At 51.9% G+C, this 14,231-nt stretch overlaps 3 protein-coding genes across 3 annotated transcripts; 1 reads left to right on the plus strand and 2 right to left on the minus strand.

The window, feature by feature from the left end:
* Nucleotides 1–3,052: 3,052 nt before the first annotated feature.
* On the minus strand, nucleotides 3,053–3,923 carry NCLIV_031120 (hypothetical protein; the record flags this gene model as incomplete). The annotated part of the gene is made up of 4 exons (XM_003883308.1): nucleotides 3,053–3,107; nucleotides 3,339–3,404; nucleotides 3,548–3,612; nucleotides 3,852–3,923. The coding sequence occupies 4 exons, from the start codon at nucleotides 3,921–3,923 to the stop codon at nucleotides 3,053–3,055; spliced, it is 258 nt and encodes an 85-aa protein (XP_003883357.1).
* Nucleotides 3,924–8,436: 4,513 nt separating this feature from the next.
* Nucleotides 8,437–11,937, plus strand: NCLIV_031130 (conserved hypothetical protein; the record flags this gene model as incomplete). The annotated part of the gene is made up of 4 exons (XM_003883309.1): nucleotides 8,437–8,483; nucleotides 9,026–10,667; nucleotides 11,005–11,145; nucleotides 11,443–11,937. 4 exons carry the CDS (start codon nucleotides 8,437–8,439, stop codon nucleotides 11,935–11,937), a joined length of 2,325 nt encoding a protein of 774 aa, XP_003883358.1.
* An 817-nt stretch (nucleotides 11,938–12,754) lies between these two features.
* On the minus strand, nucleotides 12,755–14,139 carry NCLIV_031140 (conserved hypothetical protein; the record flags this gene model as incomplete). Its single annotated transcript, XM_003883310.1, has 2 exons — nucleotides 12,755–12,902; nucleotides 13,775–14,139. 2 exons carry the CDS (start codon nucleotides 14,137–14,139, stop codon nucleotides 12,755–12,757), a joined length of 513 nt encoding a protein of 170 aa, XP_003883359.1.
* Between the last annotated feature and the right edge of the window lie 92 nt (nucleotides 14,140–14,231).

A 14,231-nucleotide genomic window follows, 5' to 3' on the forward strand; every position in this document is an offset into this window, starting at 1 on the left:
TGTAGCACCGTGAGACGGTGTTTGGTACATTATAGAATACGAAATCGTCCAACGGGAATAAGCGGGGATGAATCGTGAAACTCCCCAGATGAAAACGGATGACTCCAAAACGTGCCATGGGCGCATGGCATGAAGTTCCAGAAAGGCGGTGGGCTGTGAAGAACCAATACAAGTGTACCTCCTTTGCTTCGCGACTTGTGAAAGTCCCTACAGTACCTTTTCGTAACAGGCGGATTTCAACCACAGAAGTAGACGGAAACAGACAACACTGATACTTGCTAAATTCCATAGAACAACGTAATCTGGGAAAAGCGTCAGCAACGTTGGTGGGCCCATGCTGCAGCTCTCATTGTAGACCATTGCGCTGATTAATCTTTTGTCGCTGAGTCTCCATTCTTTCTTCACCCTGAGAAAGCTGAACCATCGTCATTCGATAAAAACAGGTTGTCAACACGGCAAAAGCCAAGGAATGGGAGTAATCGCGCCATGGACGAAGGGGTGCGGCCATGGTTGAGGAACCAGTACATAAAGACACTCGGCGAAGCAGAGACAGGTAGCATAAGAAGGTGGAGACAGGGATGTGACTCAAGCCGCAAGGAAGGTGTCGTTTTAACCAGAGGGTTGAACAGGAAAACGAAGGACGAGACACCTTCCGCAACATCATCCTGCGGCGAGTGGTGTCTTTCGACGTGGACAGGTGTTTTGCTCAAAAAAGGGAGCCCTCGCTGCATCACCGAACAGGAAATAAGAGCACGATATGGGTGGGGCAAACCCGAAGAGTTGAGCTACACAACCTCTATTACTACCGACGGCGAAGCCTTGGGTTCAATGCGGAACTTCCCGCTATGACTCATGCGACTGTTTTCCGCTCAACGCAGAGAGGTACCGAATAGCATCCACTCAAAGCAGCAACATTCTTTGCGTTGTCGTTTGGAAGCCGGAAGGGCACAGCTTCGAGTGGCCAGCCACGTACACAACAATTCAGTCCTGGAGTTCCACGCTTCAGAACCACCCGCGCAATGGGATTCCAGCGGATTCAGCATAGAGCAAAGATGTTCGAGAGGGAATATTTTAAAGCCATATAGCTGGTGGCGTTTGAGTCTGTCGTACACCGGACCCGGCAAGAGGGCTTTATGCGAAAGGAAGGGTAGTACAGGATATTACGAGCAAGAGAGGCTCTCGCTGTCGCTCAAAAGTTGCGGGTGTCATGTAAGATAATATGTTCGATTGTGGCTTAGAGTTCCGCGATGCTAGAGTAACGGCGGTGAATTGTTAGAGGAAGAGTCGTAAAAAAACAAGATGCCATCGTCTCGGGAACGTGCTCGTGAAGAGTCAGGTTGGAGGAGAATCGAGGAGAATCACCGTGGCGCCATTCTGAAGGGCGATGTTGAGAGATGAAAAAAACAAGCGTAGAGCGTTACCGCAGACGGTGCGCACGAGATCAAACAGCAATGAAGAAGTATGGCAGTTCTGAGGCAAGACCTCCACAAAACTTTGAGGCTCTCGCTGAGTGACTAGATTAATTCGTGGTGTACAAAAGCATTTTCGATATAAATGGAAGAGCAGCTAGCTACAATTGGTTGGTCAAGCGACCCCGGGGAAGGAGAGAGGACAACAGAGGAAGAAGAAAGGGTGAAGAGACTCCATTATTTATCTCTAGCTTATACTTTGCGCTGAGGCGTTTGCTAACCGAGCGGTTATATGGCGGCATGGAAGTGCTGGTGCACTGAAAGGAAAAAAGCTATGTTAGGAAATCAAGACACGCGGGGGCCCGGCCATCGTGGGGTGGAAATATCACACTAACCTCGTCGGTGACCCCCGATGCCCTGCTGCATTTACCGCCAAGGGGCGCACAAGAAATGCCTCTTCGCGGAAATCGTCAGCTGTCTTTCCTTCTGTCGCTTTAACTTGAGAGCTTTCTGTCCAGAAAATTTCCATCGTTTAAACAAAATGCGTGGAGATCAAAGCAACACATCTGCAGTACAACTGCCTGCAGTCTGTGTTTATTTATTCAGAAACAAATCTGCCAGACACAAGATAAATGGCTTGGTGTCACGTATTACACAAAGATGAACCAGCAGGTATGCAGTCCAGTCGACGGTTGAAGCTGATGACGTCCAAACCAACTATACGCGGGAAAAAGCCGACGATGACTGTGGTCACAAGTAACTGCCCTGTAGTGGAAGGCTTCGCACGAACGGCACATTGGAGGCAACAGCTACTTTGCATTAGCTTAAAATCAGGTGTCCGCAGCGGAGCTACCGCACCTCTGAACCTGCCCCGAGCTGCGTGATACAATAAAGGTGGACTGATATCGCGTATAATGACTCAGCAGAAATGTATGTGGACGCGTTGAATCACGCAGCGTCAATGAGTGTTCCTTACCAAGTAGCAGTAGGGTAGCTGCTGAGTAGATGGAGCGCATGAAGCTTCCCATGGAAGCTATGCTTTCCGCCACCGTTATGCAGCCCAGTTTTGCTCAGTTGGTTTGTACTTCATACAATTTGGAAGCACGTAATATCCACTCTAAAATGTTCTTTGTCCGCCTTTTCTCGTTCACACATCGACTCCACGTTTGTGACGGTTCCTGCGTCAGAAAGCGTAACTTGGCCGCTGGGTTTTTTCCTCGATCGTCTTTGTGTCGAGGTTGAAATATTATCGAGGAAAGCATTACGAAGAGGGAAGAGAGGGCAGAACGAACCGGCAAACGAGAACGATTATTGCTAGAATTATCAATGGCGCCCAAACTATGAAGCTGTCGCGCCACCTGCAAGGACAGAGCGAAGACCGTACAAGACAGCGTCATGTCTCCTTTCCCCCTGGTGTTCAGTGTATGCGCCCAACAGATTCCACAAAACGCCAGCCCCCACGAATCAAACCGAAATGCAAGTTGAGTCGGCCACTAGGGTAATTAAAACATGAGCTGTTGGAGCGGCTGCAGCAGTTATCGACGAAGAAGACTATCGGAACAACCGAACAGTTACTAAGCGACCTTCAACTAAAAGATGGCTACACGATAAACATTTCCTGCATCTAAAAATATTGAGAAAACTTACGTCAAGAAACTGCCATGGATCACCAGCTGCCACCAGACGTCAAACTGAGTCCTGAAAAAATGTGACAGCACGACCGTACCATGGAATAGCAGCAGACGCATTCCCTGTCTGGCAACGGATTAGCGGGCACAAGCATCAGACGCCAGATTATGCTTTGGCTCACACAAAATTGCCACCAAATTTTGTGGTGGAGTGGCGGCTACATTGAAAGCAATGTTGCTACCTGTGTTTCGTGACGCAGCGGGAGGAGTGACAACTGCACCGCCGGTGGCCAGCGCCTACCAGTTTCTCCGTCCTTTATACGCCATGTGGTTTAGGGCCTCCGCCACGTGGTGGTGGCAATTGTTGCTGAGAGGAGACATCCGGACACGGTTCCCGATGTTGAAGGGGAGAGAGCGATCATGAGTGTGGAACATGGCGAGAAACGTGGACCGGGCCGAAGCCCATTGAATATCAGTACGATCTTGGACAAGGAAACGTCCTGCCCTTACCAGAAGAGATTGTGGGCTGTCTGGCGAAATTGAGTGTCCGCTGCTTCAATTGCCCTGTCGTACATCTATGACAGCCACAAAGTCGGAAAGACAATACAACTGTGAGATGAACAGATGTGTCAATCCAGAACGTGCCTGTGATAGACAAACCATCCAGGGGAAGGTCGGTGAAGCAGGACCGCTGGTCTCCAAGGTTTTTTCCGCCCAGATTCAGCGACGCAGTTGTGACACCGACGGTAACATGATTTCTTCGGCTATTTGCGTCGGCATTGATTATCACGGATATCCAACCTTGTTCCCCTACCGTAGGATCCTCTGGATGGTGCATACGTTCTGGATCCAAGCGCCAAATTCTCATAGGTCGATTGAAGGCCATATGATCTGAACAAAGCGTCAACAACACGTGCGTCAACAGATTTTTTGTTGCACGGGATGAGGCCTTCGCCACGAAAATTCGTCAGATGGTACGTGTGTTCGCCGGTGGAGACAACGGTAAAGTACAGTGCAGGGCGTTGCTGGAGAAAGGGAGACAATATTGCTAATCGAAGAAAATTTTAAAGGCCCCATTTTTATAGACTCACCAATGCTGACGAAATACGGACCAGCGAAATCATGAACAACGCCTTCAGATGTGCAAATGCCTGTAGATGGGAAAGACACGCAGAAACTTACGACAGACCAAGAATCGTCACCGGCGGAAGAAGAGGAGCGGACTTTCACTGCCGGGTGCAGGTGTGGAACACAGAGCTATATGCACTACTAACAGTAGGCTGTGCATTCCAACAGATGAGGCACAGACTCCCTAACCGAGGGGCAATCACACGTCAGCCACCCAGGTACACGATTTGGACAGTTACAGGCGCCCAAACGTGCCCAGATATATCGCCTGATTTGCTGACGGGGTCCAACTTCTTGAGGGGTTGCACGCAAGCCGGATGGAAGTAGAGAACCTACCTACATGACCGATGAGAGGAATAAGGGTAGTCAAGCCGGGCAAGTAGGTCCATACCACGCAGTGTGGATGCTACACGGCACAGGACAGAGGCGAGAAGACGGCTGGAATTCGTGAGACGCTTCATAATATATCCTCATGAGGCATGAATCCTCTAATACGGTGTATGCTGCCACTTTGTTTAGGAAGAACACGTGCGCGGGCAACCTGATGCCCCCCACGTGTTAACGGTCTTGGTGTTTCCTAGGGCAGAAGGAACGTACACCGGCTTGTTGCAAGTTCATTTCGCGCTCTGTACTACCTCTACAATCTGTGAACAGCATTGCCACGCTAGGCGACGAATTACCGCGAGTGCTAGGACCGACATGGACAACGACAGCTGCAGCTTACCCGGTCAGCGACTGGTGTTTCATGTGGCCTGTGGAGAGCATCCACGCCTTTCCGATTCGCAGCATAATCTGGCGAAGCGGAGGAACCAGGTAGGAGGAGATCCAACGGTGCTGCGATCGGCGATACAAGACGGCAGGGACACACACACCAAGAATAGGCCGCCCCCCGGCCAAAAAAACCCAGAAGCAAACACCCGACAGGAAAATGAAATCACACATGCGCATGTCTCCTGGAAGGCAGAACAGAACGAAGAGAGAGAAACAAGGGATGAATGCCGAATGAAATCAGACCAGGGAACACCGGTATAAGGAATAACATTCTCCCGAAGACGCATGCCACAGGGGAATCCGAATCTTCCAACAACAGACCGCACCTCCATGAATGTCGCACACAGAGGAGGCCGGCATTCATGTCACACAAGGATGGCCGTGAGCCTGTTTTGCCGGACCCGGACGGTTTCGGTAACCTGCTTTCTAATGTAGGGGCGCCTCATAAATTGCATGCTCTAAACGCGTCGCTTTTGTTCGTAAGTCGAGCTGCGTACTGCCACCCGAGGCGACCAGCAGACGTCCGTCGAGAGCTGGTGGGACGCCGAAGTCGAGTTCCACTTTCATGTACTAGCCACCTGTGACAAATGTTTACCATACTTAATTGGACTGCCAGAATTGCCTAGACACACCTGGTTCCACATGCGATCGGGAGGCACGAGCGCCCTCACGACGTGACTGTTGCAGTTCCATAGGATCCAGCTCCTCCTTAGGCATATTCGCGTCTAAGAGCAAGATGAGAGAGTCACACAGGGCAGGTCAAGGAGTGAAGACGCGATAGTAAGGTCTCCACTGGCCTAAGTTGTCCACTCCCGTGTTCCCCAGGTACGGAGACGCACGTGCGGCAGATGGTTGCAAGTGATCAAATGATAACAGTCGACCATACACGCGTAAGAAGCAAGAAGTACTACGAGGACTCGACGCCGCACGCACACTTTCAATGGAGTGCCACTCTTGATTCTGGAATACTCTAGATCCCTTTGAATGACGGCTACTCTAATGTGCGTGGCTGTGCATGCTTGCGTCAAGCCTGCATTCAAACGCTGTCATCGAAAACATCAGCGTCCCCGCTTTGAAGACACCTGCCGAAACCTTCACGAACGAAGAAAATATACACGACTGGGGACCACGCCGACCACGCACTCAGAGTTCTGACTGCAGAAACGTACACGAGCAAGCGGTACTCCTGATCGTTTGGATAGCCTCCGTTACAGCGCCTACCTATGTGTTGCGAGCACTATTGCTCTTTACCAGCGTTGTTGCTTGCGTGTCTGCATGAACTCCAGTCACCGTTAGCCGGAAAAAGAAGTTTCCCTTCCCGATGTTGGTTTTCCACAGATGAGATTTCATGCACAAACATCACCGACAACTACGAAGACAACAGAAAGGAGGGTATGTCACTAACGGGAAGCAGAAAACAGAACAGAGGGTATGTCACTAACGGGAGGCAGAAAACAGAAAGGAGGTTATGTCACAAACGGGGATGAAGAAAACAGAAAAGAGGGGATGTTGCCGACGTGAAACGAAAACAGAGAGGATGTTACAAACGGAGAGCAGAGAGAGGCAAGGCCCAGTGCCCTCAGGCATGCTTCTTATGGTAGAAGACAATTTGGGTTCGAAGCCTACGGACGATACGTAATGAGCGGAGACCAACGATGGCACTTTCTCGCTGGCTCGGTCGACGTTGGAAGCACTCGAAGACGGTCAAATCGAGGACTCACAAATGGTACTCAGTTTCACAGAGCAAGATCCCTCGCCTCAACGATGTCTCCACTTCTCGCTCGGTCCGAACTGAGTGGCGGAGACAAAACTAAGAGCAGAATATCCAAACAGCTCTCTGTCTCGTGTGCGCGTGAAGGTGACCCTACGCAGTGTGTCGATATCAACACGGGACAGCGACACCTCGGCACTACCCTGTCTCTCTACCTATCTGACTATAAGCGAGGAGGAACATTGGCACGTATCCAGTGGACGCAACTTAAAATTCAACTGACGAGGCTCTTGGCCCACTTCGTTTGCCTTCCTTCACGGTCTGTTTTTGCCTCGAAGTTACCTTTTCACACCATCGGATTCATTGGCATGCAACGCGGCATGTGGTAACGCCAGCGTACATGCAATTTTCTTCCGTTATTTTTGCGTGCTGCATTGCAGAGAAAATATCGATTTCATGAGGGAACTCATCATAGACCACGGAATTATATGAAGAAAGAATTCTGCCACCAATGAAATGTAGCGAAACACAGATGATTCCTTCTTCCGACCGATTCAGTGGTCATAAAGGGTAGATGTTTTTGGGAGAGGCAGGCCAGCATGCCGCCTCAACTGCCTCGCCCGTGTGTTTTTACTTGAAGTCCAGAAGACAATGCTGTGGCGTCTGATCAGTCTGAAACCTTTATCTCCTTTTTGACTTTTTAGCGTTCCAATTGTTAACGCACATTGCGAGAGTATCTGTGCTTCTCTCTGAAATGAGCGTGGTTCTCTAGGGCGGTGGAAAGAGAACTGCTTATCTCTACCGCATTTACTCACTTGTCAGAGGCCAACCAGACGGCCATTTTCGCAATTTTTGCACCCACCTTAGTCGCAATGACATCCCCTCTTCCTTGTTGTCTTGTGCTCCTTCCATAAAAAAAGCGCCTTTTCAGTTTGACGCTTCTGTGAAGGGATGGCGAGTGACCTAAAGGTGGGAGTCGCTGTGTACGGAGGTATTTCCTTGTCTCCTTGCATAGACAGGTGATAATTGTGGCCCTTTCCTTTCTTCTAATTTCGTACATGTTAACCCAAAACGGTAGACGTTCGGGAAATGCAAATGAAAACAGCGCCCATACCGCCATTCGGACCGTCTACTGGGGGCGTAGTCGCTGTTCCCGCGGGCTTTGTGAAAGACAGACTGGCGACATACAGCAAAATTGCTCTTCTCAGGAAGCACGATTTAGTTTGTTTGGGTAAAACATGAATTTTCATGTGCTTGTTTCAGTATGCGGCCACGAGCATTCGGCTTAACTGCGCGCCGAGGGGCTGTTGCTCCTTCGCCGTCGTATTTTCCTGGGGAGTCTGTTGCTGGTCCACCGGAGCGCTGCCTGGCCCCAACGTTGATCTGCATATCCGTTCACAAGCGTTGTCGCGGCGGTGCTGAGACCCGTCCTTCTCGGCAGAGCTTTTCGTGGAAGCGGTACAGCACATGCATGGGGGTTAAGCAGAGCCTCGCTTGGAGGAGGCAAGCTCTGGCTGTGGCGGCTTCGGAGTCACAGGCTTGCCCGGACGCGTTCCTCAGTCGGTGGATCCAGCTTCACTCTGCGCTATCTCCGGCCCCTTCGAGACATTTTAGCGCTTTGGGAGTCTCGACAGAACGGGCAAAATTCTCGACGGTTACCGCCGTATCAGTGGAAGGCTCGCGGGCACATCCGGAGTTGGTATGCGGCGGCGGCGTCGAACAGGATGGAAAAACAGACTCACCAACCGACACAGGCGCAAGTGAAGCAACAGACGCTCTTTCCGTAGAAATGCTGGGACCGTTCGCGCTAACGAGATCCATCCTCAAGGCTTTCCGGTAAGCCGGTGTTTCGCTGCTGCTGTTCCGTACGTTTTTATCGTTTCTCCAGTCGTGGAATCTACGCCTGCACTTCATGAAATTATTCTTCCCGTTTCAGTGGACACACAGTTTCGATTCGAGGAGAGGGAGAGGACCAGCTAGTGGACAATGCCTTGCTAGTGACGTTCCGGAACGGACAAGCCTTTCACGCATGTAGGTGCGCCAATGCGAGGACTCTAGGAGATGGGATTCTAGTGTCCAAGTCTCAAAAGAGGTGTGCTGTATTTGCATGAGAGGTATCGCTGCTCCTCCTTTCCCGTGTCCGTTCCTGCTTGCCCGGGCCAATATCAGGCCACGAAGTCTTTTCACGAACAGTAACAATACGTGGGGTCCGTCTACTTTGGCTACCCTTTTTTGTACACGTGGTGGGATCGCAGTGACTGGCTGCGCTTCTATTTTCACGTAAATCACAGTGTCACGCGTCGTCTAGGCTTCACCGCCGTCGCGTAACGGTATGCGTCTTTCGTGCATGCGCGCTTTTGCTTTGCTGATGTCGACAGGGAAGACAAACGAGACGTGACTCTCTGGCGCCGATTCGCGAGCCGCGCTCGGGTCCTTCTGCCGTCGCTCCCTCCGTCTTCACTCGTTCCGGTTTTGGGCACCTTCGCAACGTTGGGTTACCGGGATCGAGAGCTTCTGGTGGGGGCCGCCGAGGCGCTTATTCCGCAACTTTCCCTCTGCACAGGGAAGGAAGTGTGCCGGGTGACTCACCATTTCGCCCAACTTTTGACTCGACACGATCTTCTCTTTTCTGTGTGTGCTCGCGAACTGGCACGACGCGCTCACGAGCTTCGTCCGAACGAAGTTGCCCGGGTCCTTCATTCCTATGCCCGTCTGGGCTACTTCCATCCGCATCTCTTTGCTGTCCTCCGTCGCCGGGTTTTCGAAATATCGAAACGTCTCGAGCCTGGAGCGCTTGTCTTGGTTCTATCTGCGGCTGGGAGACTGAGACTTCGGGATGAAAAGCTGATGGCGGTCTTGGCAGCAGAAATCTGCCGACGTATCGCTGATGTAAATGTGAAAGGGCTCGCTGTTGTTGCGAATGTGTACGCGGAAATGGGCGTGGAGAATTCGTTCCTGTTGGAAATCTTGGCGGACGAGGCATTCCGGAAGCGTCACGAAAGACGGCCGCAGGATGCGGCGCTCCTTCTGCGGGCTTTAGGAAGACTGGGGCGGGGTTGCTTGGCCAGCAAGAGGCAGAGAGCTCTTGTTGACGACTTAACGTGGGATCTGCCGAGACACATCAAGAAGTTTTCTCTGGAGCAGGTTTCCATGACTGTTGCGGCTCTGTCGCGTCTTTGGGGAGACGCTGCGCCGGCAACCACGCCGGTGCTGGGGAACGAACAGGCCAGTCGCACAGACCTGTTGGAAGCCCTGGGTGACCGGGTGGGGGAGTTGGCTACCGACCTGACTCCGCAGAGTGCGGCCGCTCTCATATTTGCCTATGCAAAGCTTGGGTACCGCCACGGTCCCCTTCTCTACCATATTCCGGAGCATGTGGAACGCTTCCTTCCGGGGTATAGTATTGATCAGCTGGCGAAGGTGTGCTTCGCGTACTCCAAACTGCAGGTGCCTAACGCTCCCGTTTTGCACCTGACTCTCCAGCGTCTTCCAGAACTTCTTCGGGGAGGATGCGAAAAGCGAGACAAATCAGGAAAAAAAGACCACACCGGATGCGAGACCGAGCAGCCGCTACCTATGCCTGCAAATGTTGGTGCGCTCGACCAACAGCCACCAAGAGCGAAGTGCGACGAAAGGGGGAAGCAGCAGACCCCCAGCGAGCCGTCAGTCTGTAACCTGGACGACACGGAAACGTGTAGACCGGGAGCAAACGGGGGTCAGACGGGCGGGCATGTGTTCGAGCCTGGCCATACACAGGGTCCGAGGCGGAAGAGTCAGTCGCGTCTTGTCCGGCTCTATGCAGGGGATATCTCGGGTTCTGCTTCACCTTCCGCCCCTGCATCCGCCTCAACTGCACTTCACAGAAATGGAGGCCACGCCGGCAGACCAGCGGATCCTGGGCAAGCACCAGCATCAGAGACTGGCGACGTCGACGCGGAGACGAGGTTGCCAGGTGGTTTATCACTCTCCTTTAGTAAAGCCTTGTTCAAGGTTGGCCCAGATGGAATGCCCGAACAAACAGTAAGGGGCCAAGCCGTGAGTCCACCACAGCCACGGCTGCACTCGATTCTGCGTATTCTTCGGGCAATGCTGCAGCTGAATGTATTCGACAGAAAGGTAAGACAAACGCAGTGTCTGTTACAGAGGTCCGCTGTATTTTGCAAGGCTTCACTACACGCTCTCACGTTACCTTCCGATATACTGCTATGGCTTTCGGCTGAGAGTCGCACTGTCAGTAGCCCCAGGGACAGTGGCCTTAACCGACTCGTGGGTGCTCTCTGGGCCCCTTTTAAACGCAGCGTGACACCCGTGACCGGTGGGCATGAGCTAGTTGTTGAAGTCTTGGTACCTGCCGCAGGCGCTCACACTTATCGGAGACCACTTGGCTGATCGAGCGGGAGAAATGCCAGCTTTTTCTGTTGTTACGGTCGTCGACCTCTTCGCTTCCATCGGTTTCCTACATCGGCCTCTCATGGAGAAAGTTCGACTGGAGCTTCGGGTGAGAACACAGCGCTAGTCCTCAGTCCCGGAAAAGGCGAAATTGAATTCACAGCTGAGAAGCAGGTGCCGCGCTCAGCTCATTTAAGGTGCATTAGTGAAGAAAAGTTGACGTATTGCGTATGCCCTTCTCTGTTTCTCTGTTTGTTTTTCTCTTTGCCACTTTCCTCTCTCTAGATGTAACTACCGCGGCGGATGACAACCATCGCCCCGACAGTTCAAGTGTGATGCACATCCGGCTTTTCATACATTTGCGGTGCGACGCTGTCTGTGTAAAAACCGTTCTGTGTCATCCTAGGACCCGCGCGAGGAAGTCAGTTTCACCCAAGACCAACTACGTTGCCTGTTTGACGCCCTCCATCATCGACTGCAGCTTTCGCCTTCCGAGTTTGGCGTGTGGCGTGTGCCACGCTCTGCCGTGACGGTGGAGGCTCCGGTATCGTCGAAGATGGAAATACTCACGTCGGCGCTGCTGCGCGCCTCCGCTCATCTTGATACAAGTGGCAGCTGTAGCATGACATACGCACTGGCTGAGCGTCCTGCAAGCGGTCAGGAAAGCCCGACGGACCCGCTGGAACACGAACGACCAGCAACACACGATTCAGGACTTGACACCTGGTTCTACTTGCACGTCCCAGCATATTTGGAAAAGCTTCTTCAGCCAGAAGTTCAACAAGCGATAGCTTCCGTTGCTGAAGACTCTGAAGCACTCGAAGCGGAACTCAGGTCGTTTGACTTCCCTGTTGCACACACTAGAGAGTTCAGTGGCGACCCAACGCTACATCCGGTATAGCTGTGTCCGGGCCCCCATGCGAGAACTCCAGACCTATTCACGGAGCAGTTCTGCTATAAGGTCCAACCGTCTCTTTTCTCTTTCCTACTCCCTCTGTCGATACTCCCTGTCCCGTCCCCGAGAGAACTGAGTCAAACTCGGAACTCGTGCCCGCTTCGACGTTTTGAGCAAGAGCGTGCGGGACCGTATCGACCAGACGCGCTGCGCATCATGTTGTCTACATCCTCACACGCAAACAGTCCGCACCACCTGGAAACGCCCTTGATGCAGACTGTGCTGTGCGAACAAAATCATCAGTAGAACGTGGCAGAACAGGAGTAAGTCAGGAGAACCGCCGAGAAAAAAAGAAGACAACGAAATCGAGAAAGCCTCTTACACCTTAGACCATTTGCTGATCTCTGTTCGCTTATATATACATATATATACGTCAGAATCGCGACTCGAAGCTCCACGTACACGCAAAAGGAGACGCGTGTTGAGAAAAACTGGCACGATGCGTTTCCTTTTTGTTACGCCTACGAAAGTGCACATCAAGCTTCAAAAGAAAGACGAAGGAATGCTACAGGGTTGAGGGGAAGACGCAGTGGAATCAACAACGGCGGGGAAAAGGAAAATCATCTTCAGCTTCTCACGCGAAAAGCAATGATTGCCGACTAACGATGCGATTGGCCCTTTAGTCATCCCCCTCGCTTGAGCCATATGGAGTTTCCTTTTGCTACAACGTCATCAGGAAGGTGAATTATGTATCATTCGGAGACAGAGTCAACGGCCTGTCTCGCTTAACTGGAGCACCTTGCCTGTTTTGGTAACGTCGAGCCTATTTTTGAGGGGTCTTGCCATCACCTGTTTGGCCCAGCTCTCGCTGTCGCAGTTCCCATCGGCTGAGAGCTTCTTCATACTTTTCAAGTTGCTCGTAATAAACGTCTGATGCGGAACAAACACGAGCACTCCACACAAACAGGAGGCTCACACGGCGCGGTCAAGCGTAGGCACCACAGAACCTGATAACAAAGTGCGCCGCAGTTCACTCCAGTGGGAGAGTATTGGCGCTTGCCTTGGCCCAGGACAGCTTTCCAAATGAAGTCGTCCATTTTTACATCAGCCAGAACACAAATTCCGTGTCGGGAGGTCGACCGTCTCCCTGCGGACCCTTGACGGTCTCGCCTTCGATGAAGCAAGGCTTAAATGCTAGCATGGTCACTTCATGCGGGCTAGGATGCTTGAAATGTCAACTGTCTCCCGAAAGAAGGGATATTTCAACTGTAAAGGTGTAGACGTACCGAAAATGCACCGTTCGCAGCCCGATCCGCAGCTGCAACAAATCAAAGAGAAGAGGCGCATCCAGCCTGCCGAGAGCCTGTTTTCTGAACCAACCCGTTAGGCGGCATCAAATCGGACCACCGTTTTGGTGACTTCCCCAGACAGCGTTGAGCCACGAGGACAATTGTCGCTCTAGTAAGAACAAGTCCCCCGAGATGATGACGATTCACACGCGCAAAACTCCCTCTAAATTTCAACCACCTTCTTGAATAACTGGGCGGTATGCCGAAAATTGGTATCCACGACTTTCTGCTTGATATTTGTGGGGTATCGAAGGCCATCAGCAAGCACGCGTTTACTATCAGGTATGCGCCGTACGGGGTGAAGTCACCAAAAAGGCCTACTGACCGTGTCTTGCAGTGGAAGCGATATATTCCTCCCAGTGCATAGAGAACGTCAGCTGGGCATGGAACGACGGTAACCGACAAGAAACGACGCTGCTGTCACAGGGAGTGTGCGGATTAATGAAGCATGATAGTTCATCGATTAGAAGTGACTATAACGCTGTGCGTCTCACCAGTCTTCCGGTTCTGGTTTCCACGGCGGCACGGGCTTCTCAAGCAAAGGATCGCTCCCAGGCTGTCGATTCATTGGTGACGCGCTTGCAGACTCTGAGGTCTCATTCTTTTCGGTGGGACGTGCACGAGTTGCTGATTCTTCTCCATGTGTAACTGAGGGGTGTGCCGTGTGAGAAGGAAGACTGGAAGAGCTGGACATACAAGATGCCTGACCCGGCACGTCGACAGTAGGGGCCTTCTCGGTAGTTCTCTCCATGGCACCCCCTGTTCTGGGTCTCAATCCACTTATCAGTGCCAAACTCACATTCCGGCAAAAAGCACCCAGGCACAAAACAAGATTCGGCTTAGCAGGCGATAGATACATGAAGAGTTGTCAGGCATTTCCCTGAAGGGAAGAAAAGGATAGGGCAAGAGGTCACCTCCGGCGAAGCAAACAGTGCACACCAAAGCAGCAGA

This window comes from Neospora caninum, chromosome VIII, assembly GCF_000208865.1.
Source record: "Neospora caninum Liverpool complete genome, chromosome VIII".
Taxonomy (NCBI): domain Eukaryota; phylum Apicomplexa; class Conoidasida; order Eucoccidiorida; family Sarcocystidae; genus Neospora; species Neospora caninum.